At 37.0% G+C, this 24,815-nt stretch overlaps 1 protein-coding gene across 3 annotated transcripts in view; it reads left to right on the plus strand.

Annotated features, from left to right (window-relative positions):
- The window catches only part of EVC2 (EvC ciliary complex subunit 2), a 73,738-nt gene that overhangs the window by 22,968 nt on the left and 25,955 nt on the right, over nt 1-24,815 (plus strand). For 2 of the 3 annotated variants that reach the window (XM_084516453.1, XM_084516451.1), the window contains exons 9-14: nt 767-918; nt 12,891-13,215; nt 15,890-16,129; nt 16,682-16,857; nt 21,059-21,218; nt 23,144-23,604. In XM_084516453.1, coding sequence (XP_084372579.1) covers nt 767-918; nt 12,891-13,215; nt 15,890-16,129; nt 16,682-16,857; nt 21,059-21,218; nt 23,144-23,604 — 1,514 coding nt within the window. The remainder of the gene's footprint in view (nt 1-766; nt 919-12,890; nt 13,216-15,889; nt 16,130-16,681; nt 16,858-21,058; nt 21,219-23,143; nt 23,605-24,815) is intronic. The other variant, XM_084516452.1, reaches the window with a different exon arrangement.

Genomic DNA, 24,815 nt, shown 5'->3' on the forward strand with positions numbered 1-24,815 from the left:
TTTTCTATCTAATGATAGGTAAATTTGTCTCATTATGCAGAGGGGTCTCATTATGCAGAGGGGATCTAGTCTCAGGCCAGTGGATGGACCAGATGAGCTCAGAAAGTGCTTCCAGCCTTACTCTCTCTGGTTGAAAATTACTACGTTAACAGTTTTTATTTCTTTTAGGCCTGAAGAAATAATCCCTTACCATTTAAAGGGCTGCTTTTTTTTTTTTTTTTTTTTTTTTTTAAACAGAAAAACCTCAGATAACATTGCTATTAAAAAAAAAAAAAAACGACCAATTCAGTCCTAGCATGAGCTACTTACAGCAATTTTTTGTATGGTGATTTTCTTAGCTCATCTCAAGGGAGCCTCACTGACCTGTGAACTGTCTAGTAGTATAATTTTGCCATATGTAATGTGTATACCACAGAAATTTCTTTAAAATTTTACTAGAAAGTTTATAGTAGAAAATAACCTCCTTGGAAGGCTTTTGCAAGCCTACTAATGTCAATGTAAAGTCTGCTATCTTTTGCATGAATTTCTTTATTTGTACTCCTGATCAGTTATATAGAAAAAAGTGCAGCCTGAGACAAAAGTGTTACACTTGATCCTAAATATGTATTTGAACTACACAATTGCTCTATACCATTTCCAGCTGTACAATGTGATGATAAGTGGGAGTCTTTCTGGTAACTTGTGATTACCTGCAATAAAATGACATCAGCTTCACTGTATTTTTTTTTATAATCTGAAGCTTAATTTTTTCTTCTTTTTTTTTTAGGAGATACAACATGAACTCAGTCAAAATCACAAACTGGAGCATTCTCAGTTCAGTTCAGGTGATCTCTTTAGTGAAGATGTAATTATGAACGACCAAGTAATTGATATACTGACATTTGAAGAATCGAGGAATATGCTTCAGGCTTTAGAAGAGTAAGAATTCCTGCTGTTACATCACATTAATCACATTTACCATCATCTAAATCTTTCAATATGTTTTGACTATCTACCCTTTAATTGTTATTTTTGTAGTGTCTATTTGCATGTACGACTATGTTACCTTAGGTTTTTGAAATGTATTAAGATAGCCATCTGTGGGAACTGAAAATTGTCATAATTTACATTGCTTCACTTATCGAAGTCACAGCTCTAGATAGGCCTGAGGCATGCAAGTTTTCCAATTCAAATGAACATCTGTTTTTGCTTCCCTATGGTTCATTAAGTGAGGAAAAACTTCTGTGTATAAGAAGATGTTGAAAGGGTATATTCTACTATTGCTGAACACAGTTCTGCTTTCAGAACTGTGGCTTTTATCCTAGCACACCCCTTCTGGGTGCCGGCATTTCTGTGTAGCAGTGTATTTTGGAAACACCTGGATCAGAATCTAAGGAGTGACAGTTTGTAGTGCTAACAGAAAGATACCATATAGATTGGATCAGCAGGACCACTGGGTAGAGCGGAGAAACTCCTGGTTTTGTAGAAAGGCCAGTCAGGGTTGTTAGACAGAAACATGCAGCTAATAAAGGGCATCTGTTCTTCAGCAGAACTGGAAAAAAAGGTGTGATGTGAGGACAGAGATTTTGTTTGTTCAGTCTTATAGTTAGCTCCTGGCAAGTCAGGTTACAGGCAATATTATGCAACTATAAAATCTGCAGAAGCCAAAAAGGAAAAGTTAAGGGATCATGGAAGTAATTTTCTTTGTTAAAAGGTAACTAACAGCATTATTATTTCCTGCATTTCATTGGGATGCTTATCTCTGTGAATTGCACATTGGTCTTTGCTTTTATAACTGTACAGCAGTGCAGGTTTTTAAGACTTATCCTATAAATTGTTATGTGAATGTTAAAAAGAAGAGGATCAAACATTTTTTTTTAAAACTCATTTCAGTATTATTTTATATTAGAGATAGTGAATATCTTGCAAATTTTAACAAAAATACTGGACTGTTTTGAGATACATTGTAGTTTAGAAAGGTAAGTGTTCTTGCAAGCCCTTGAGAAGTACTATTTGAATAACTGGATTATTCATATAGCTAAACCCTTAAAATGGGATTCATTTCTTAGTTTGAGTATATGTCCTGGGGCTGTGTTTTTTTAATATTCTTATGCAGTTAATGCAAACGCCTCTCTTGTTTCCGCTCCTTTCCCCACAGTTCCTGTTTTCTCCCTTCCATATCCTTTTTTTCATCTTTTTATTTTTTTAATCGAAGCACTTCATTTATCTGCTTCTCATTCCAACACTTTCCTTTAGATAACAGTTTGGAATTTTGTAACTGATTTAACTGATTTTCCATTGTAATAGAGGAAGTCATTTTAGAACGCAAGTGGACTTCATGTACAGCCAATGCTTGTTATGTGATTGGAGTACTTGCAGGAAGTCCTTGCAACTGTATGGAGTCAGGTCTGACCCCAAAACAGGCACTTGTTTGAAGCATTCCTCATTGAAGGCAGCAAAGGTATCTAGTAGGATATAAGTTACAAAGTCACTTATGCAAAATTGAAAATACTGCCTCAAAAATGGCCTCAAAACTGCTTGAGTTGGCAGTTCTCCTGAAAGCAGAAATGCAGAGATTGTCTTGTCTCTTTGAATGTTCAAGAAAATAAAAGGATTTTCTCAGCTATAGTGTAAAATATTAGATAAAAAAGCTGGTATGGTCTGAAATAGCTGGAATGGAAAGGAATGCTTTCATCTCATTACAGCATCCTACGTGAATAACTGTAGATATGCTCACTAGACCCATTTTGGGAATTTATCTGTCTTATGGCACCTGGATTCATCTGTGTCTCTTTTGGGAAAATACAGCTTATCAGCAACTGAAAAGTCATCCGTAAAGATTAGAGTGATTTTATCATGCAGTGGGCTGTGACTGTAAAACACTACAGTGGCCATCAGCTTATTTTAATCATTGTGTACGGTCTCCACTGAAACCACTATTCCACATTATTGGATTGAAGAGCACCTGTATTTCTGTTGAATATTTTCATCCAATTTAAAATCAATGTAAATAGTTAAAAGGCTAGGAACTTGCTCAGGATTTCACTGATCATAGGAAGCAGAAAGAGCTTGTAGGATTTTTCAGTGTGGTTTTATATTCTGCATGTGGAAGACAACATCTTTTTGTAGAAGAATTCTCCTCTGGTAGACATTCTGGTAGACTGTTGATTTAGTGCAGATGTCCAACTTTTTGCTCAAAATCTTTGCATTTGAGTTATCAGTCTCTTTGTGTAACTAACTATCTGATCATTTCAAAATTTGGTGGTTAGGCAAGTAGGAATGTCTGAAAGTGTCTTAGTTAGAGAAATTAAATCACCCGCTTAAGCCCCTTCTCCATCAGGAATGAGAGACAGAAAAAGCAGCATCAGTGTTGACAGCCGGTGAAACAAATTTACTCTATTTTGGGCAAGTTGCTTTTTTCAAGAGAAAACTTTGATAGTCTTCAATTTGTTCATGCTTTTGTAAGGAGGTAGAGCATCACAGCAAATAAATGCTTGTTAGTAAACAGTTGCTAATCTTCTTCAGCTTTTGAGTTATCTTTTGATTTTTTCTGGGATGAGAATGGTAGATGGACCACAAAAACATCCAGAATTGCTCTCCTTTAAAAAGAGGATTGAAAGGGTTATAGATGTTTCTGTGAAGGGCTCAGATCATCCTCTGTTAGGGATTAGGAAGTTGCCATTGATATTTACATTATTCTAAATCTTCTTTCATGTATCTTTTTTTTCTGTATTTTTTTCATGTATTTTTTTTTTCTGGTTCATTTACTATTAGTAGATGACACACAGATGAAATGACCATTCATTGGCACTCATGGGTATTAAATTACTGCATGTCTGTTCTTTTCTTCTCTTTCTGGTGGCATGGTTTATCTGGCCAAATGAGGATCTCTGTGATGGAAACTTCTACACTAACTTATCCTGAGTTCCCATTTTGACACAGTGGTGAAAAAGAGCACTTCTAGAGTATAACTCCTCTTAACCTAAAGTAGACATCTAGAAATTAGTCATATGAATGCTGTGCCCACTGATTCTAAAACCTGGAGCCTGGGCTGATTAACCCAGATCTGATTAACTCAGCTCTGGTGAGGCCGCACCTCGAGTACTGTGTTCAGTTTTGGGCCCCTCGCTACAAGAAGGACATCGAGGTGCTTGAGCGGGTGCAGAGAAGGGCGACGAAGCTGGTGAGGGGCCTGGAGAACAAGTCCTACGAGGAGCGGCTAAGGGAGCTGGGCTTGTTCAGCCTGGAGAAGAGGAGGCTCAGGGGTGACCTTATCGCTCTTTTTAGGTACCTCAAGGGAGGCTGTAGAGAGGTGGGGGTTGGCCTGTTCTCCCACGTGCCTGGTGACAGGACGAGGGGGAATGGGCTTAAGTTGAGCCAGGGGAGTTTTAGGTTAGATGTTAGGAAGAACTTCTTTACAGAAAGGGTTGTGAGGCATTGGAACAGGCTGCCCAGGGAAGTGGTGGAGTCACCATCCCTGGAAGTCTTCAAAAGAAGCTTAGATGTAGAGCTTAGGGATATGGTTTAGTGGAGGGCTGTTAGCGTTAGGTTGGAGGTTGGACTCGATGACCTTGAGGTCTCTTCCAACCTAGAAAATTCTGTGATTCTGTGATTCTGTGAGATATAGGAGTCTGGAGGTAAGTGAGACAAATCCCAGTCTTGCAGGGTGGTGGGTCTAAAAGGCATTAACTTAATGCCTATATTAGGTATTTGTGATATTGTTCCTGCATTTTTCAACAGCTAGAATATAAACCTTGTTTTCTATCTCACTGTAAGCACTCTCTTATGATACTAAGCCCTGTCTCTTAATTTTTGTTCCATATTCTTTACATAAGCTGGGGAAGACAGTCCTTTAGTTTCAGATCTATATTCCTTAAAGGTTTTCATCTTAGTCTTTTAATATATAAACTGTTGTACATTATCCAGGCTTTTAGCAGATTCGAAAGACAAAGATAAAACACTGTACCATTGCCTTAGGGGCTTCTCTGACAACAAACTGTGCTAAAAACAGAATAGAATAATCCTTATTTTTACTGAATTATCTGTTTTAAGGATAGTGCTTTGCAAAACATACTGGCAAGAGAAAGAATGTGCATTTGTAACTTATTAATAGATAATTGCAGTCAATTAGAATGGACTCTGTGCTGGAATGAAATGTTATAGTTATACTGATTGTGGTCACACAATCATTTTTTCAACAACATTGCATTATTTATTTATTTATTTGCATTTAACGTTACCCAGCAGAATGGTTCTGTAAGGAATAAAGGGATGAGAATTGATTTGTCTTGCAGGAGTGGCAATATACTAAGAACTGAGCTTGTATTTTGAACACAGTGTTTTCATGTCATGTGTATACTGAATATGAATTTCAACGTCATAATCCTGCTTTTTTTTTTTGTTTAGAGAGGCAAAAGTGTATGGGCTTTTGTTAGAGATGGGTTGATGCTTCAGGTATTTCAACCAACAAAATCTTGCTTATATTTTAATTCAGCAAGTATATTCTAGTTTGATAATTCCTTCAGTGTAGCTGTGTGTCGTTTTCTCTGCATGGTGAACACACACACTTGCCAACGTAACTGATATATTCATTTTGAATTACACTGTGATAGTAAACCGGTGTAATCATTCTGATGTTTTGTTCCATTGTCCAGACACAAGTGAGAAAACTACTCAGAAAAGTAAGAGCCACAGAATTTTTTGTCCTCTTCATAGCTAGTTAATGTCTTTTAAGAAGTGACAGTGCCAAATTGTTTAGCAAATACATTAGGAGCATGTGTTCAATATTTATGGACAGGGACATCTTTGGAGAGTAGACAGTTTGCAATGTCAGGAGAATTGGCTAGAGAACAAAACATACTTTTAATATTTCATAAGAAAGCTTCTTAGTTACTTCTTCTGTGAGTTTAGTCTTAGTAAGTCATATCCTTGATGCACATTATGCAGCAAAATAGTTTGGCTTCTCTTCTCAGTAGGTTCCTTACTGTGTATATTCCCTAATATTGGCCCATTGGCAATGAATGCTAATGAGAAGAAGCTATATGATTTGAATATTTAACATAAGCACTAGATGCAAATGTTGCAAGCACTAGAAGCACATGTTGCAAAATGTTGTAGGTCTCTTTTACTGTGTATCTGGAACAGTGTGTGAAGATAGCTGAGCAGTTTGGCTTTGTGTCCGATGTGATGAAGTCTGACCATGCTCATAGTATTAAAAGGTACAGCTATTTTAAAGTTAACTTTATTTCTTTAAATGTTTTTCCACTGCTACAGCTTTTCTTTTTCATCTTCATTTTGTACAACTCAGCTTACTTGAATTTTGCAAAGCTCTAGCTGAATTTCTGGCTGAACTTGAACCTCATTGCTGATACACAATAAACTCTGCCAATTATTTTGGCAGATCACTAAGTAATATGGATTCACTGAAGCTTATTTTTTTCTGATGGTAGAGGGCATCGAGGCCAATGTACTAGAGAACAAGATCAAAATGTTTCCAGGGATCCTTGACAGAAAAGTCAAAAACAATTTACTACCATATTAGAAGATCACCTTTTCTTTCTAAATGTAAATTTTTTGCCATACATCTCAGTTTAATTTGTTATAGAGTCAATGTGTTTTTGTTGTTTGTTTTTTAAACCTGAATTCAAATGAAAGGTAAGAAGAAAAAGATCACATTGTCATAGCAGCTAGACAAGAATATTCCTCCATAGAAAATGGTGACAAATAATTGTATTGTTAATGCAAAAAATGGAGATGCTAAATTTCTGTGCTTCATAACTTTTAAAATGTATAACAGAAATTTTAGAATTTTTGGAGGGAGCTCTATTTTTGTGTAATGTGTACAATGCAGGAATATAAAAATAAATAATAATCACGTAAATGTAACGGTAAGATAAAGCACCTACACATGGAATGAACCCCAGAACCTGCATTTGTAGTTCTGTGTTATAAGTGCTGTTATAAACTTGACAAATGCATAAAGTATCTTTTTTTTTTTTTTCCCCCATCAGAGAAACACAAATGCTTGATAGGTAATAGGAAGTAGCTCATAAGGTAGAGGAAGCAAAGAAAGAATTTAAGAATTGAAATACCTCTGGTCTCTTGCTGTGGCAACTTGAAAGAATTTGATGATGAAACTGCTGCCAAATCTGGTACTTACATGTTCAGCAATTTTTCATGAGTCAGTTTTCTCTGAAGAAGAAACAGTGATCTCTCAGCTCAACTTATCATCTTTTTTATTTTTCCTTAAATCTGTATCTGTCTACCATGACAATCTTATTTCTATGTTTGTCAGCATGTAGTCTTTTTTAGGAAAGCTAAACTTAATCTATGACTCATCCATGGGAATATATCCTTAGATAATAGTCATGTCCCTTAACTATTTGATTTATTTACGAGATGTCCTGTGTTCTCTGTAGGCTCACATTTCAGGTGCTGAGTTTATGCTTAGTTGTGTAAAGTGTAATAGGACTGATGGATGAACTCTCCCAGTTCAAAGCTGGCTGCAGGCCATTACTGCTACTGGTGTAGCACAAAGCATCTTCTGATGTCCTCTGATGCAGATGGGCAAGGCAATACACCCTGCTCCAGCACGGGAGGGCTGAAGATTTGGCTCTGGGCATTTGGTAGCTGTTGGTGGCCATTTAGACCTCATGTCTTTAGATCTGCCTCTACTGCAGTGCAGTTTTAGTTTCTCGCAGAGATTTTCACCTCATCATGGTGCAGTGTAGGTAAGATGCCTGCTCCAGAGTGTTTGCGGTTTCTTTTGTGACTCAAACCAGCTGGAAAGCATGAGCAGAGCGAGGAAGAAGGGAAGGGAGAGGCTGAAAGGAGCAAGCTATGCCACCACAAATGGGCCACATCAATACAGCAATTTTATGTTCACTGAAATGAATGAAATAATAGTGTCAGTAGTTGATCAGTGTTTGTTGTTATGCAATTTCCTGTGGTGTTTAAAGCACAAGAGGGTCACCAGGAGATTAATTTTTGTTCTCCTCTTTCTTTCTGTTTTAGAACCAGGATTCTGTAAAATATTAGCATTGCTATGCTTCATAGTCTGACTCTAGGGGGTTGGAAATCTCAAGTATAGTCATGAGCTTTTGTAATAAAAGTGTTCCCCTGTTTAAAAAAACAAAACAACACAACACAACTTACTGTATTATTAATCCATCAATAAATGGATGATTTAGGAAACAAACCACATCTGCAGCTGAATGCCTTTGATGCCCATTATACTGGAATTGGCTTTTTCTGCTTACAGTTACTAAAGCCAGCAATGGAAGATGCTGTTTGAAGTCACAGCTGTGTGATTTTCCTGTCTGACCCCAGAGGGGTTTCTCCCTGTCCATTTTCACTTCTGTGAAGTGTAACAAGGCAACATGGACCACAACATTCTTTCTTGTCTTCCTCTTCCCTTCCATGCCACAGCTTGCCCTCTGACATTGTGTCTGCGGGTGCGGTGCCACATGCAGGCCTCAGAGTGTGCCCTCTAGCTGGACGGGCTTTGTTTCCCCAATGCCTTCCTCTCCCCAGCAGGAGCTGATGGGGCCATCACACCATGGTACCCCAGCTCATGGCTTCAGTGATGTGTGCAGCATGGTGGAGCCACAAACCATCTACAAATGGCTTTAAATCGCATGCTCCTTGGGAACACCGCATACCATGAAGGGAGGCCTTTACAGAAACCACCACCACGGGGCTCCAGTCTCCTCAGGATGCTGTTGTAGTATGTTACTAATTGAGTACCACTTCTAGATGAGAGATGAGTTTTCAAAAAGTGAAGGATTTGTTCTGGTGAAAAATATCACTGAAGGGGAAATTGCTTGATGCTTCTTTTCCCTTTACAATTCAGAAAATTGTGTCCCAGTAGTTTCTTACCTTCATGAGCTCTTCAGACATTTAAAAATGTGTCCAAAAGGACTTAATTCATTTTAGGACTGTGCCATTCAGCAGCTATTAATTCTCCTGTTTTAAAATTCCCTCTCAGGGACTCTAATTTGGGTAATAAAACTTAGACATAATTATTTTGTAGTGAGTTAAAACTTTTCCTTTATTTTTTTTTTTTGTTTGGTTGGTTTTTTTTTGTTTGTTTGTTTGTTTTTTTTTTGTTTTAATTAACTATTCTTGTTTCTTCCCTGACTCTAGTTGCTTTCCTGTATTCTTTCATTAGGTCTGTGGAAGACATCAGATGTTCAGACACTCTCTCTGCTTCTCTGTTTGGCATCTGGGATTCTCACCTCCCAGATCTTCTCTGACAGATCTTTAAACACTCTTCTTCTTCAAGTGAGTGAAAAATCTTTACACTTGCTGTTTGCAGCTTCATTTTCTATGTCTGTTTGCTTCTCATTTCCACTCCCCTTTTGTATTATGTACCTGCTGTCCTGTCCTTATCCTTTCTCTGCATGCTTTGCCCAAAAGAAGCTTTGATCTGTTTCATCAATAGATTGCCATCTGCTAACTGTACTTTGTTGGCTTTCATGTTACTATTATGTTGAATATGCTTAGGAAGAGATACAAGAACTTTTAAGCATGAATTGCTGTAACAGGAAAAGTGCAGATCATTTAAAGCAACTTATTAAATCTACCTTGGTCTCGGGATGCACAATGTCAGGTTATGATATTTTTTTTTTTTTTCCTATGAGTCACTATTGCACATTTAATCTGGATGATTGTAAGCATTGTTCTGCTGGGAGACTTGTGTCTGAAAACATTTGTTTTATTGTATGTAGAAGATTCCTGTTTTTTACTGGCTGTTAGTGTCAAAAATTGAAAGAAGTAGGTCAAAGACTGCATGTTGATGTCTTAGACTCCAAGACTATATTGATGCTGCTTGCTAAGGATCAGGGCTGCCCTCAATACTCGACACATATCTCATTTGGTGTGAGAGTTTGAGGTAAGGTGCACATGTGGTAGGCTTTCCTTCAGCCTACTGTGGAGGAAGCAAACCAGAAGCAGAGCACATCACTTGTAAGGTAGATTCCAAGTTTTTATAGACACAGCCTTTCTTCAGCTTCCACTGAAAAAAAAAAAACTGCTGTATGCCAGGATGTGACATGGGAGAAGTATGGCTTCTAATTACTTTTTTTCTGTGTTATTAACCTTGGATTGGTGGAACTGTTCATGTGCTTCCTCTGCTTCGTTTTCTTCTTCACAGATTTGCTGCCAGGGAAATGAAGGGTGAGAATTACAGATTAAATACACCCATGATTTTAAAAGCCTCATCACACTCTTGATGACAGGCAAGTGCCAGGTGCCCAGGTACCTATTGCTCGTTCTGCTTTTGGCATCATGATCTTGAGGAACAGAATTACTTGGGCACCATAGTTCTTTCTGTAGACAGAAAGGATCATGGAAATCTTGCTTGGAATGAAATCAGGTCTAATCTGTAACGATTCACAGGGAAAAGAAGAAAGTAAGTGCCATGGGAAGACTCAGGGAAAGATAACAACAGAAAATATTGTGATGGTGTTTGGTTTTGGTTTTTGTTCTTGTCAGTGCTGAAGAAGACCATAAAACTACTAAGGAGGTGGATGAGGAATGGTTTAATTTTTATTCCAAGCATGGTGAAAAAAATCTTGCATATGGGTTAAGAAATGAATGTTGTGTTACCAGCTGTGTATCAACACCGTGGAACTGCAGGGTGTTGCCTTCCAGTGAGAGAGTTAAGGAATATTCAGTCTTTCACACTTCAATAAGAAAGGGTTATGGAGTACTGTGAGCACCATATATTGGTGCACAAATGAAGAGAAAAATAGTGACTAATGAATTTGGAATTCCAGCAGGCAAAGATAGTTGGAAGCAGAAACTAGTCAAATTCAAGCTGAGGATAAGGCGACCATTCTTAGGCCTTAAATGAATTAGAAAGTGAAATATTTTTTGGTTCTCTATTAGGGAATGCTTGAAAACCTAGATGTGCTATTTCTTGCAGAAGACAGATGATATGTTTCAGTTAAAATAGAGCTACTAGACTTGAAACAGGAATTCAGAGATATAACTCTAGTGGCTTGAATTTTGCAGGCTAATAATTAATTGGGACAGTCATTAGGGAAATGTTATAGCATAGATCCCGCTTTTTGGATCCTTTTTATTTAAGTACATTTGCATGAAACTGATATACTTACTTTTTAAAAGTTGGTAAGTAAAACTTGTCTTAGGTAAACAGCTTAGCACTAGCTGGTTACGTCAGCAAGTGTCCTAGGTCTTCTGTAAACAGAGAAGACTGAGACAGAAATACATACCTGTGCTGCCAATTTGAAGTGCTTGCTTTGTTGCTTTGGCATCCTGTTCCTTGACCCTGCCATCATTTGTCCTCTGTGGCTTTTCCACTGTGCTGGAGCAAGAAGGACTCTCCCCAAGGAGAAGGAGCGTGTCAGTGTCCTGGGGGACTTGACCATGGTCAGTGTGGGTGTAGCTATGCCATTCCTCTACCACCCCCCAGGAAGGCTGTGTACCTGCAGATGCTCTTCTGCAGTATCCACCTGCGTGCTGCACATAGAAGCTGGATTGTTGTGCTTTCTTGGGGGTGTTGCAGAAAATATTAGCTCTTACAGGATCTTCAAATTACTGTGAAGGATGTTTCAGGCACAAACTGTTTCAGGCACAGGTGTCTGATTCCTGTTCCTATATAGGAGAAAAAATCAGGAGGAAAGGACCTCTGTTCCACTATTACTTTTGCAGATGCAACAGGGAGCCCTGCAGGTGATGAGCAAGAAAAGTATGGGCATCACCAGTGTGCTGCTGGGCTTCTGAGAGACTGCAACAGAAATATCTCTCTGCTTCTTTATGATTAACTAACAAAACTTAATCTGTTACCTCTTAAATACTTGGAGAGAATTTGAGTCATGGTAAGAAAGTAACTTAATTACATCATATTGATTTCTGAATGGGAAAAATAAATCTCTCATGTTTAACAGAGGGGTAGTAATAGTATATCACTGACTTTCAGTTAAACTTAATTTTCTTAGATAAGGAAAAATTAACAAAAAGGTGAGATTTGAAATTTAGTCTGGGTGCAGAATAAATCAATTATTTAACCTAACTGAAGAAAAAAAGAATGGATTTAAGTTTTTAATAGTGTATTTTTTAGGTCCCCCAAAATTACTGTGTACTTAATCTACACACAGAAGCAAGAGTGCTGTGTGTTCATATGAGGTGGCATATGAGGGCAAAAACTGTCTAGCTCTCCAATACTGACTGAATCAAGTGTAGGCAAAGCTACAGAAATTACAATAAATAAGTATTTTATGAAATGAGAGTGTCATTCCTATTAAAATAAAGATAAGTGAGATTGTATTCATTTACTGCATTTTGTTTAATAAGAAAAAAAAAATGGTCTTTCTAGGACTCTGTTACTCTTAATGAGAGATCAGCTTTTTCAGCTTCTTTAATTTGTTTATATCAGCACATAATCAAAACACTTTCCCCTCTTCCCTGCAGGGAAGGAAATATACCAAAGGAGAACACAAACCAGTAATGCATTAATATGGATGGGTCAGTGAGTTTAGAACTGTTTTACAGAGTCAGCAAAATTTATAGTCCATTCAAATACTTCATCTGCAGTGTGTGCTTCCCAACATAGGTTTATTTTTTGTTGGAGGTTTTTGTTTGCTTCTAAATTGAGAGAAAGTTTTGTGTTCTAAAGTAAAGCTTTTCCTTTTTCAGTCTAAACCAGGAGTGTATGTATACATACATATATCATTAAAGCTACTTTACTAGGAATCAGTTCACTCTACTTTTAAATGAATGATTACTATCAAGATTAGTAAACTCATGTGCTGAGATATTTCTGCACTTGTTTTACTGCCATTCTCAGTTACACAGCATTGAATAAGTCTCTAGACTTATTTTATCCTAGTTTTATAGTAGAAATTACCTGTCTGAGATTTTAAACAATCCCCATTGCCTTTCTACAGCTTGGAGGTTGCCAGCCTGACTCGGGCAGATGCTGATTTGGAGGCATATCGAATGCAAATATGTAAAGAAGTGATTGCTATCATGATGAAGAACATGGTCTTAAGTCACAGCCTCTTTCCTCATGTGGAGAAGAGGATGAATTCAATTTTTAAAAAACAGTTTCTAGCAATGGAGAAGGAGATACAGGAAGAATATGAAAGAAAGGTCGTGGCTTTCACAGCTGAATGTAATCTGGAAACTAGGAAGAAAATGGAGGCTCAACGCCAAAAAGAGAGAGCTGCAAATGAAGAAGCTGAAGAATTAATGAAGAAAGTGAATGAAAAGGTAAATCAAGATACTTTGCATGATGTGGTTTTATGTAGGTGGTTTCTCTTTTAGACTAGGATGGCTGAGTTGTTCTCTTAGAAGACTAAGACAATTTAAAAATGTTCAGAAAATCAGATTTGATAAATAGAGTGATTGAATAGACATTTTCTGTGTGTTTTAATTTTCCAGGAAAATGAAATTATATCAAGAGTATCAATGACACTTGAAAACAAAAGGCTACTGTTACCCTGATTTGTATTTATTTATTTATTGCATAGTCACTTCTAGCCCCCTTGCAAAGTAGTGTATTATTATTTGTTATTTTGTATGGTAGCAATTCCAAAGAGCTCCAGTCAGACACTGTGTAAAGTATATTGCACATTCAGAGCAGAATCATAAACCTTATCTGCATCATACACCTTAACAATCTAGGTAAAAATTCTCCAAAATTTTAGTTTCATTCAAAATAAGAATATAAATATAAGCTCCACGAAAGGCTGGTTTCTTCCAGACCAAGTGAAGGCACAAACAACAGTCTATATGCAAAGCAGGTAGTGGACTTCTCTTGAAAATAGGCTCTGGGGAACAGAGAGATAAGTTGTGTTCCGACAGAAAAAATTCTTTACAAGTTAAGAGGCTCTGCGTAAGTAAAAGCTTAATGCTTATGTGTGTTCCTTTCATCCAAAGATCTCTTTCTGAATGGGTAGTATTGCCTGGGATTTCATAGGTAGTCATTAGTTGGAAGTAGTGCCTAAGTCTTAACATCCTCTGGTCCAGCATCCTATCTGCAAAATCATGCTCTGTTCTTCAATGACATCTTTCAAGTATAATAAATTTTTTACAATAAAATGGGCTGATCTTTTTCCTTTTCCCTTTGTGTCTGGAGGGAATTCTGCTAGGTTTTGAACATTCTACCTCTGTAACCTTAAAGTGCTAACATACCCAAGTTAGTGTGTCATGCTTGTCTGTAACTCAGTTTATTAGGATGACTTATGGGAATAAATAGTACAGTTCATTATTTACCAGTGGGGATTCGTTTCTGGATGTGCAAGTGGATGCGTGGGTATTGGATGTGTCACTTTTGAATTTCCAGCTGTCTGATTCATTTGGGTTATAGAGACAAAATAAGCTTTGTTTGGAATAGATTCTGTTACACCAGTATATTTCCTTACACATTCTTATGTATACTGTTATGTAGACAAAAGTTTTTGGCATTCTGTAAAAAATGCTTGATAATTTGCATACCATGTACCTATAATTCTTAAGGACTTCATGACAATTCATAAGAATAGTTTAGAGAAAAGTGTTTTGCTGAGGGTACCCATCAAAGGTACTATAGTATGGTGAGGTTCTCTGGAAGAACTTTAATTTATCAGGCTGTTATGTGGAGAAAGCTGGTGGACTTATGAAAGCCAGCTGAACTTCTTTAGGGTTTCCAGCTCATTTTAGATTGTGACTCCAGTGAACTCTCACTAAATATGCTCTTATTCCAGCAGTTTTTCTTTGCACAAAATATACTTGATATTGTTTCAATCTGGTTTATATTAGAAATCCTGAATATTAACAATCAGTGAAATAATTAAATCCAGTCCAATTCTTGTCCTCATGCATTTTTCATCTACTTATGTCCTGTTATCCACCTTTCTCCCCTAAAACTGTTATAGTAATTATTCTTTCTGAGAGAACGTAGCAAAAAGCACCAGGATCTATGAAGGAATTTGTTTTAATACTTCCTGTGGAACCTGGCCCAAAAGGAGATGCTGGAGAGCTAGGCATGGCTCACACTTGAGCTCGTGCCAGTGGGTGACATCTGAAAAACAACAGTAAAAAACAGCTGCAGCAGCAGCAGCATGTTCACCCTTTTCAGTCAAAACACAATGTATATTCCCTACCCTTTTGGATTCATTGTTTGCTGCCTGCAATGCATCACTTGGGAAAAAGATGTGACCTGTGGGGGGGCTCAGTGCAGAGGACAGTTCACCCCATATAAATAGAACAAAATTCAGAACAAGACCAACAAGCCTACCGTTTAGTAGCTCTGCTGACATTAGAAACATCCTTTGCTCTCTGGGACATGTATTTTTTGATTCTAAAATGAGTTTATGCCATCTGAGATTAAAACTATGAATATGATAGTTCTTACTAGAGAACTATGAGAAAGTATTTCTTGTGAAGAGGCTTTTAAATTAATTGCTATTTAATTTTGCACCATTGTTGTAACTCTAAAGTGGTGCTCTTGGATTAATTTGTAGAAACCAATAGATAAAGTAGGTCACTGATAATAAGAACTTTTAAAGATTTGCAGTAGAGTATTTTTTCTAATTTACATTGTTTTCAAAATGTATACTTATTGTTCTTGTTTTTTTTTCTGAATTTTTGAAGTCTATTCAATTTTAATATGATTTCAGTATTGATGAAACACAAGAAATTTATTTCATGTATATTCTAAAAAGACTTCACAAAGCCTCAGAAGTGTTACCTGGATTACAAACTGACTGTTGTGCAACCCATAATTCCAACAGATGAAAAACGTGGGAAGCGTACATTGTTTTAGTATTAGTCTGCATTCAAACCTCTAATGACAGTAATCAGAGTATGCATAAAATACACATGAACTAGTAGCACTGATACTTTAAAAAATGTTGAATACTGAATATCACTGCAGATTTATTTATTTTTCTCTACTCTGCAGCCTGCTGTTGAATACAGAACTCTTCTGGATAGACTTCACAGGCTGGAGCAGGACCACCTGAAGAGGTTCCTTCTGGTAAAGCAGGAGGAATATTTTGCAAAAGCTTATAGACAGCTGGCTATTTCCCAGAGAAAGGAGCTCCATAACATCTTTTTTACACAGATAACAAATGCTACCTTAAAGGGAGAACTGAAACTGGAAGCAGCTAAAACATTAGTGCAAGATTACTCTAAAATACAGGTAATAGGATGACAGCTTCATTCCTAACTTAATGACAGAATCCAAATCCACAGTAACTTTTATGAAATGTGTCAGGGAAATATCTGCACTCATATATAGAAGGTATTATCCATATGTTAGCACTTGTTATAACTAATTTTCATAGGAATAAAGTTCAAAAATATATAGCTATCATTATGGACATTTAGATATCTACACAACGTACGTATGTTGTAATATATATATTACATATATATATAGTGAGCTTATATATATATATATATAAGCTCACTATATATATATGTAATATATATATTATATATATATATAAGCTCACTATATATATATGTAATATATATATTATATTATATATATATATATAAATACATATACATATAAATGTATATGTATTATGTATTTTATATATATATATATAAGCTCACTGTTTTTTTAACTTTAAGAGATTTTTACCTTTTTGCTATTAATGAACAAATTTGGCCTGATAACCATAGGTGTTAGTTGAAATTAATATTACATCTAATTAGATATATTTGTTTGCATTCCTTCCTGTAGGAAGACATTGAAGAGTTAATGGATTTTTTGCAAGCTAGCAAGAAATACCATCTGAATAGAAGATTTGCTTACAGAGAGTATCTTATAAGTACGGTACAGTTAATGGATTCTCAAGCTTCTACTCTTATAAATGCAGCAGCAACCCAGATATCAGCGCTCATTAATAAGATGGAAAGGTAAATATCTCAACTGTTTTTTTAAGTCCGTTTTATAGTCAGTTTAAAAATTACCAAATATTGCATCTGTTGATATGATAATCTAATTTACCTATTTTTTTAACCTTTGCTTGCTAATCTTCTTATTTCTCCTGTTTGCTGCCATGTTGGAATCATACTCTAAGTTTAGCCTCAAGATTTTGTTGATCAGAGAGAGGTTCTTCCAGTATGCTTGCACTGCTTTGCCTGTTTTGCTAAAATCTGCAGCTGTGTGGCTCAAAGACAAAAATAAATCTCTTGGCATAGGAAATACAATTTAGGCACATCTTCCACAGAGAGTTCCTTTCCATCAGTTCATGCTTCTTTTTAGAATTGGATTATATAAGAAATGTTCTGAGATGTTTTCACAGATGTCGCTATGTGAAGAGCCTTAACGAGAAACTCTTTTCTGTACAACCACTGCATCCATGGATCAAATAATTGAAATGAACAACAGGGACTTCTCAAGCTGAAAAAATAGTTGTATGCCTGTTGCTGCACTTAATAGTCAAAAAACATTAATAACAGAATGGAGAGGAAATATCCAGTATTAGTAATTCAAGACCTTGTAGATCTCATCCCCAGAAATATATTTTAATGGGAGGGATGCTTGCACACAAATAACCCAAACCCTCTGCAAAAACAATCAACCTCTTCTCCCTTAAAGCATCGTTAACATGACGAAAAATAAATTCTGTATTACTCTCTGTTTAAACTTTATAGAGTGGTAGTACTCTGCAGACAAAGAAAACATGTCGGTAGTTGACATTTGTAGAGAAGAAATCCCATCTGATTTTTTGAGTATAGAACTACTTATTTTCCTGTAACTTCCCATACCTTCTAGGGCATGAATTCCATTCAGGCAAATTTTGGCCAAACTGTTACATTATTTATTCTTTAGATGTTGAGATTATAAAGCTCCAGAATCTAGTAATACAAATTATTTGCTAGACTTTCTTCTACAAGCAGACTGAAATATCCTTGTATAAACCCAGAGGAAGTATGTGCTAGGAAGGCTTAGATTTCAGTTTTTAACTCTGAACTGATTTGGGGAATATTTACAATTTGGTGCGTTACAATTTGAGCAGATATACTTTGGTTTGATGGTTTGGTACTTTAAATTTGTATTCATAATACCCTCTTAAGTTTCATATTAGCATTGAATTTGCTTGTCTAAATATAAACACAGGTCTGTCTTAGTCTGTTATGCGTAACATTGGTTCTTAAACTTACAGTTAAAAATGGCATGCAGAAATGCAGAGCTATTTATATTGAGAAGAGAAACTAATATACCACAGGTAAACAGAAATGAGGAATACATATAACAGCAAATAAATGATAAGGAGAGAGGATGTTTAGAATTCATCAGGTAGAAAGGCAATTCAAAATTAACATGAAAAAGATTGTGTATAGCCAGAAATAAAGGTTATAAAAAGCAAAATGAAACCAAGACAAAACAATTCCAGGGAGATTTGTGAAGATTTTAAATGAAGTAAGGCAGCCGCAGTTTTCAAGCTGAGCTTTCTAAAGATAGCAGTTAAATAAAATATCCCATTTGTTAGGACTGGCTGTGTGTACGCAGTGCTGTTTGGAAAGCAAGTCTGAGCTGCAATGCCAAAACACAGGAAAGCAAGTTCTAAAATTCAGATGGTAATTATAGATTTGTAGGGTTGTCTAGCTAGGGGTTTTGTGTTTTCCCTTAACAAATAAATGAGTCAAAAGGTGATACTTGAGGCAATATTTAGCCTGATGTTTTTCCGGGTATACCCAGAGGTGCCAGGTTCGTGACATTTTTAAACTACAGCATTTGTAGCATGTTGTATTGTTCTTTAGTGAGTATCGGCACTCTCACGAGAAGTTTAATTTCTTCTTTGGTCTCCTAAAAAGCTTACTCCAGTTCTGCTGATTCACTAGTTATGAACAATTCAAGCTCCTTTATAAATTTCTCTGAAAATTGTAATATTTATGAGGCCTCAAGCATTTCTTGTGAACTGTTTTAAAGTAGGCAGTTGATTATCTTTGACATAAAAGATCAAAGCAAAACATCTTATGTTGGTCTCTTATTCTTGTGAATATTCTTCATTTGTGCAGATCTTGATATAACCAAAGTAGTTTTCCAATCTGTCCTGCGGGACCTTTCAGGAACTAGGCATTAGAAAGTGAACGCATCCAGTGGTAATGCATCAGTATAAAGCTTTTTTAGCTATTTTCTGTATAAGGGGTTTATTGTCCTGAATTATTGTGATGACACCTCAATTGTGATGGCAATATGCCAGCCCAGTGGGTGAAATCCTGAAGTAGCTGAAGTTCAGTATCATCAACATGGCTCTTCTGAAATTTTTCATTTGTGGGATGGTTCTGACACATCCATCTTTTTCTATTGCAGCCCCTTTCACTGCCCCAGACAGGGATTTTAATTGGATACAGCAAGGCTGAGTTTATTTCTTCAACACAAGGCAGGCTGAAGGTGTTAAAAATAATATCTTGGTTATTACCTTACCTTACTTTCTCACTATAATAAATCTACCTTTGATTCACTAATCTTTTGCCTTAGGCTTGACGGAAAGGAGGTATTAGAGCTAACAAATATAGATAGAAAACTTGGTGCTGTTGAGTCTGTTATTGTTGGGGTTTTTTTGGACACAACACTGAAATTATTTGCTTTCAAGGCAAAAATGACTTTGCCAGAAGATCTGTGAATGATGCTCTCAAGTTACTGAGAGGTATTTTAATCTGCCTTCTGTAGAAGATCAGAAAAAATCAGCAGATGTTGGAAGAAACCTTTGTAAAAGAAAACCCTGTCTGGTTGACGTAACTGTGTAATAAAGCAGCTCAGAGTTTCTTTCCAGCACTCTCAGTACGCAGGGGATATTTTGCGGCCTACTCAGATACCCACAGATGCTTGAGCAGTAGATGGAGAGGTGTGAACTGTGGAATCTGGATACCACATTTCTATTGCAGTGCCTGCAAACAAGCTAAGATGTAGAACTCCTGCGTTATTTCTTTTAGCTTGTATTTTGAAGATTTTGCTTGGAATAAAGCTATGACAGTATCAACAAATAGAACAAGATCCTGTACTTTCTGGAAAAGGATTGTGGTGGTAGATTGTGAGCTTTAGCCACTTCTCTAGTTTATTATTTATGCTAGGTATTATATTGGAATGGGGACTTGGAAGAGCAACGTATTAATGTCTTGATTTTCAGAGATTTTGCAAAATTTTTTTTGAATCCAAGCTCTGTGAATAATGTTCATGTCTTACGATTCTGGAAGCTCACTGTGCTTAATATTAAAAATTGTAAGTTAAAAATGCCCAATAGCCTTGTATGACTGCATTAAGATTTTCATTTATTCTTCTGTTTTCTGAGAAAGATTTGGGAAAATTCTGGTGTAAATAGGATAGTGGGAAATTTTAGAAGTTCAATTTGAGTTTATGGAGAGGGAGATTTTCTTAACTGTTATGCTATCTAATTAGCTAAGATTGGGATTTAGCTTACTCTTTGATGTTAAGTAGTACAGCAACTGGAGGTAGACCATTGTCCTAAACTTCAATTTGAAAGTTCTGTGCGCTTAATAAGTGAGGATTTGCGCTGTCGGAGTATTGTATTTCACTGGTAACTGGAAATGTTTAAAAATTTTCTGATTTAAATGCAATAGAAAATGTGAATTTAAGTCTGTTCGTGGATATGGCTGCCTTGTATCTTTAAAATAATTTTTAAATGCTTTTATTTGGGTAAATTACATCCTTAAAAGAGAAAATTGTTTCTAACTAAGATTTAGAAAGGACATCCAGAGTTGCATTCCAGTGGTGTTAAATGAAAAATATAAATATTTTAAATAATATATAAGGTTTAAAATGTCTCATTTGAATTTTGATTACATTACTAACTGATATGTAGTTAGTTTTGCATTTGCCTTCCCTTCCTTCCTTCTTCACATTCCTTCTTTATAAACCTTCATTCTACTCTCACAAACTGCCTTCATTTTGCACTCATCTTTGAGATTATGACTATCTATTATCCACTTGTTTCTTTGAGTCTCCCCAGATATTACTGCTAAAAAAAAAAAAAAAAAAAGATCTTTCTGTGTGGCTACTTTGTTGAGCCTTTGAATGGTACTAATTACTTCAAATATCCTTTTGCTCATAAGAATTTAGGATAACAGACTTCAGACACTATTATTACAGAGCAGGTCATCTACCTGAAAGTCATTTGGGACTTCTGCTGGATCGAGCTGAGACTGAAATTAATTCTGTTAAGCAGAAATTTGATCATGATTTGAAACAAGAAAAGCAAAAGCTTCATCAGAAACTCATTATCAAGCGAAGGCGGGAAATGCTGCAAAAGGTAATTATTTTCAGTATATTTATTTTCACAAGGCTTAACGTGAAGAAATTGAATGAGTTGGAAAGTAAAGTGTAGTTCTTAGGATGGGGGTCAACGCTGCCAGGAGCGCAGATGAAAATAATGTCTGTTCTTTTTATCTGTGTGCCACCATTTGCTGTGTTAAGTATTCAGATATTAACAGCTGTTCTTTAAAAAATAAAAATTAAAAAATGCAAGAAATTGACCTAAGTAGAGAAACTCATGAAGCCTATCTAATTAGTTGTACCTGTTCCAGGGAGGTGTTACAAACCTCTGTGCAGACAGGCAAAAGACCATCTGAGGTTCTGGAATCAGTGAGGCAGATGTCACAGATCTGTTGCAGTCATTGTTTTCTGTGGATTTTCTGGCTGGGACATAAATGGTTTTTATTACACAGTTAAAACTCCTGCAGGTCAACTACAAAACTCTGCCTAAGGGATGTAGGAAAAACTACATTAGATTCTTTACATTGGGTTAGGTGATATATCTCTAGGTGACCAAAATTAAGTGAGATTAATTTTTACATTTTGTGGGATATCACAGAATCACAGAATTTTCTAGGTTGGAAGAGACCTCAAGGTCATAGAGTCCAACCTCTGACCTAACGCTAACAGTCCCCACTAAACCATTTCCCTAAGCTCTACATCTAAACGTCTTTTGAAGACTTCCAGGGATGGTGACTCCACCACTTCCCTGGGCAGCCTGTTCCAGTGCCTCACAACCCTTTCAGTGAAGAAGTTCTTCCTAACATCTAACCTAAAACTCCCCTGGCTCAACTTAAGCCCATTCCCCCTCGTCCTGTCACCAGGCACGTGGGAGAACAGGCCAACCCCCACCTCGCTACAGCCTCCCTTGAGGTACCTATAAAGAGCGATAAGGTCACCCCTGAGCCTCCTCTTCTCCAGGCTGAACAAGCCCAGCTCCCTCAGCCGCTCCTCGTAGGACTTGTTCTCCAGGCCCCTCACCAGCTTCGTCGCCCTTCTCTGCACCCGCTCAAGCACCTCGATGTCCTTCTTGTAGCGAGGGGCCCAAAACTGAACACAGTACTCGAGGTGTGGCCTCACCAGAGCTGAGTACAGGGGGACGATCACCTCCCTAGCCCTGCTGGTCACACTGTTCCTGATACAAGCCAGGATGCCGTTGGCCTTCTTGGCCACCTGAGCACACTGCTGGCTCATATTCAGCCGACTATCCACCATCACTCCCAGGTCCTTCTCTGCCTGGCAGCTCTCCAACCATTCCTCTCCCAGCCTGTAGCTCTGCTTGGGGTTATTGCGCCCCAGGTGCAGGACCCGGCACTTGGCCTTGTTGAACTTCATGCAGTTGACCTCAGCCCATCGGTGCAGCCTATCCAGATCCTCCTGCAGAGCTTTCCTACCCTCATATGTGTTTCAGTGTTTTTCTACTCTTTAACAGATGTCACTGCAAAGAGGGACAATAGGCATAAAGATGGAGACTTCCATCTTTATTGTCTTTATTCTCAGTATAGGTAGCTTTGGTTTAGCCTTCTGGTGAAATTGCTGCTTGCTGTAAGAAGGAGAAAATCAAAAACAACAAAAAAAAATTTTTCTTCTTCTTCATTGGTATTTATTTGATTGATTTGTTACTTCTGGAACACTGCCAGATTATTACAATTCAGCTGTTTGTCACTATGTCAAACCACAAGGTTATACTTTTTTTTAGGTGTTAGCCCTTCTATCAATAATCCAAATTATCATAGGCCTGCTTGATGCACACAAAGCCATCATGTCGAGGACTAAGTTAGTCTCTGGATGCTGAAAAGTAGTTTCAAGAACACTCAAAACCAAAAGTAGAAACTTTGCTTTGCTATGCAATATGTAATTAAAGAGCTGGAATTTGAGGGCTGTTCCTTCTTAATCTTGTTCCTCTTTTCAAAAATGAATCAGCAGAAAGAGCATCGAAAGGAGCAGCTGTCACTTGGGGACCCCTTCAAAACCACTAAGGAGGTCACTCAGTACCTGAGCCACTGGAAAAATCTTCTGAATGATCATGCCATTGAATTTGAAGAACTTACTGAAAAGCTTGATAATGAGGCCAGTGAAGAGCTGAAAGACCTTATATTTAATCTAACAGAGAAAACTATTGAAGAGCTTAAGCGTGTTCAGTACGGAATATTTGTACAAGAACTGGTAAAGCTCAATGTGCCAAAGATGTTCCTGCTGGAAGTTGTAGAAGAGCATAAAAAAGAGATCATTATTAAACGTGAACAGCTTGAAAGGGAAGAACATGAAAAGAGCATGGTCGCTGAAGAGTTGCTGCAGCTCACAAGACAAAAACTAAGCCAAGAACTGGAAGCTAGACTTTCGGAACAAAAAAAAATAAGGAGTTGGGAGCAATCAGTATTCATGCAAGTATCTCTATGCCTTTTTCTTAGTTATTCTTGTAAACAGTGATGAGCTAGGAGTTGTCATACCTGTCTGAATGTAATTGTTAATGATCAATTATATGTCAAGCACCTGGGAATTGATTTCTCACAAGTGCTCAGGCCCTGCAGAGCCAGCAACATGCACTGACAGTCTGACACCTCAGTAGAGTTTCCAGGAAACAGAATTTTTGAAAACGAAAGGTGGAGTGATATTTTTATACTTCACTTCACTTTGTACCAGGTGTCACTTGTGCATCTTTCATTATTATTCTTGGGTTTGTTCTCAGAGGTCCAACACTTTGCAAATGTCATTTACTATGTCAGGCCTAATGAGCCCTGCACTCAATTTTGATACATTTGTTCCAGATACAAGTCAAGCCTTATCCATCAGGTGCTAATTTTATGCTTTACAGAAACATTTCTACATATTTCATAAATATACAGCACAGTAGCGTACCTCTGTGGTTCAAGAGATACACACATCAGACTTGGCCAATCTGTCGTGCTGACAAAGTGCTGCTGATGCCGAGGCCCCAAGCTGCTTCATACCTCTTCTTTAAAGTAAAACAGTTTTGCTCAGGCAGTTTTGTCCTGACAGCATCTCTGTAAGTTTTTCTGCTGCACAGTGTAAGGCCACATAAAAGAAATAGGAAAAGAAACCTTGCCCATTGCATGCTTGCTTTGTTAGAGGAAAAAAATCCATTTCTGTCATAGTTTAGTTTTTAATTTCAAAGTCCTTGTACTTTATTCAGCATTTTAAATACTTTTTCTATAAGCTATTCCAGTGTATCTTCTAACTTGTTTTATTATCTCTGAATATGTTGCTGAGAACAGACCTGCAAGAACAAGGATTGTATGACCCAGAAAGTCTTTCGTTTTTATAACTTATGATTCCATGATAATTGTGCTCTAGTCTGCAGTGTCACCTGATGTATTGTTAGATGCTATCTGTTTACTGCAATAGTAAGCTGATTGTTTTTTCCAGTAAAATACTGGCAAATACATACAAAAACTGCAGCATTATGCAACTACTCTACCAAAAGTCTCTTAAAATCTGTCACTTTATGTTCAGTCCACTGTCGAATTTGAGATTTCTATCACAGTTTCCAGCTCTTTCATTTGTGTTCTCATCTGCTATTTTTCACGAAGAATTATTTTGACTGATAGCTTTTCATTTCTGTTGCTACTGAAGA

Source organism: Aythya ferina, assembly GCF_964211825.1.
Source record: "Aythya ferina genome assembly, chromosome: 4".
NCBI classification, from domain to species: domain Eukaryota; kingdom Metazoa; phylum Chordata; class Aves; order Anseriformes; family Anatidae; genus Aythya; species Aythya ferina.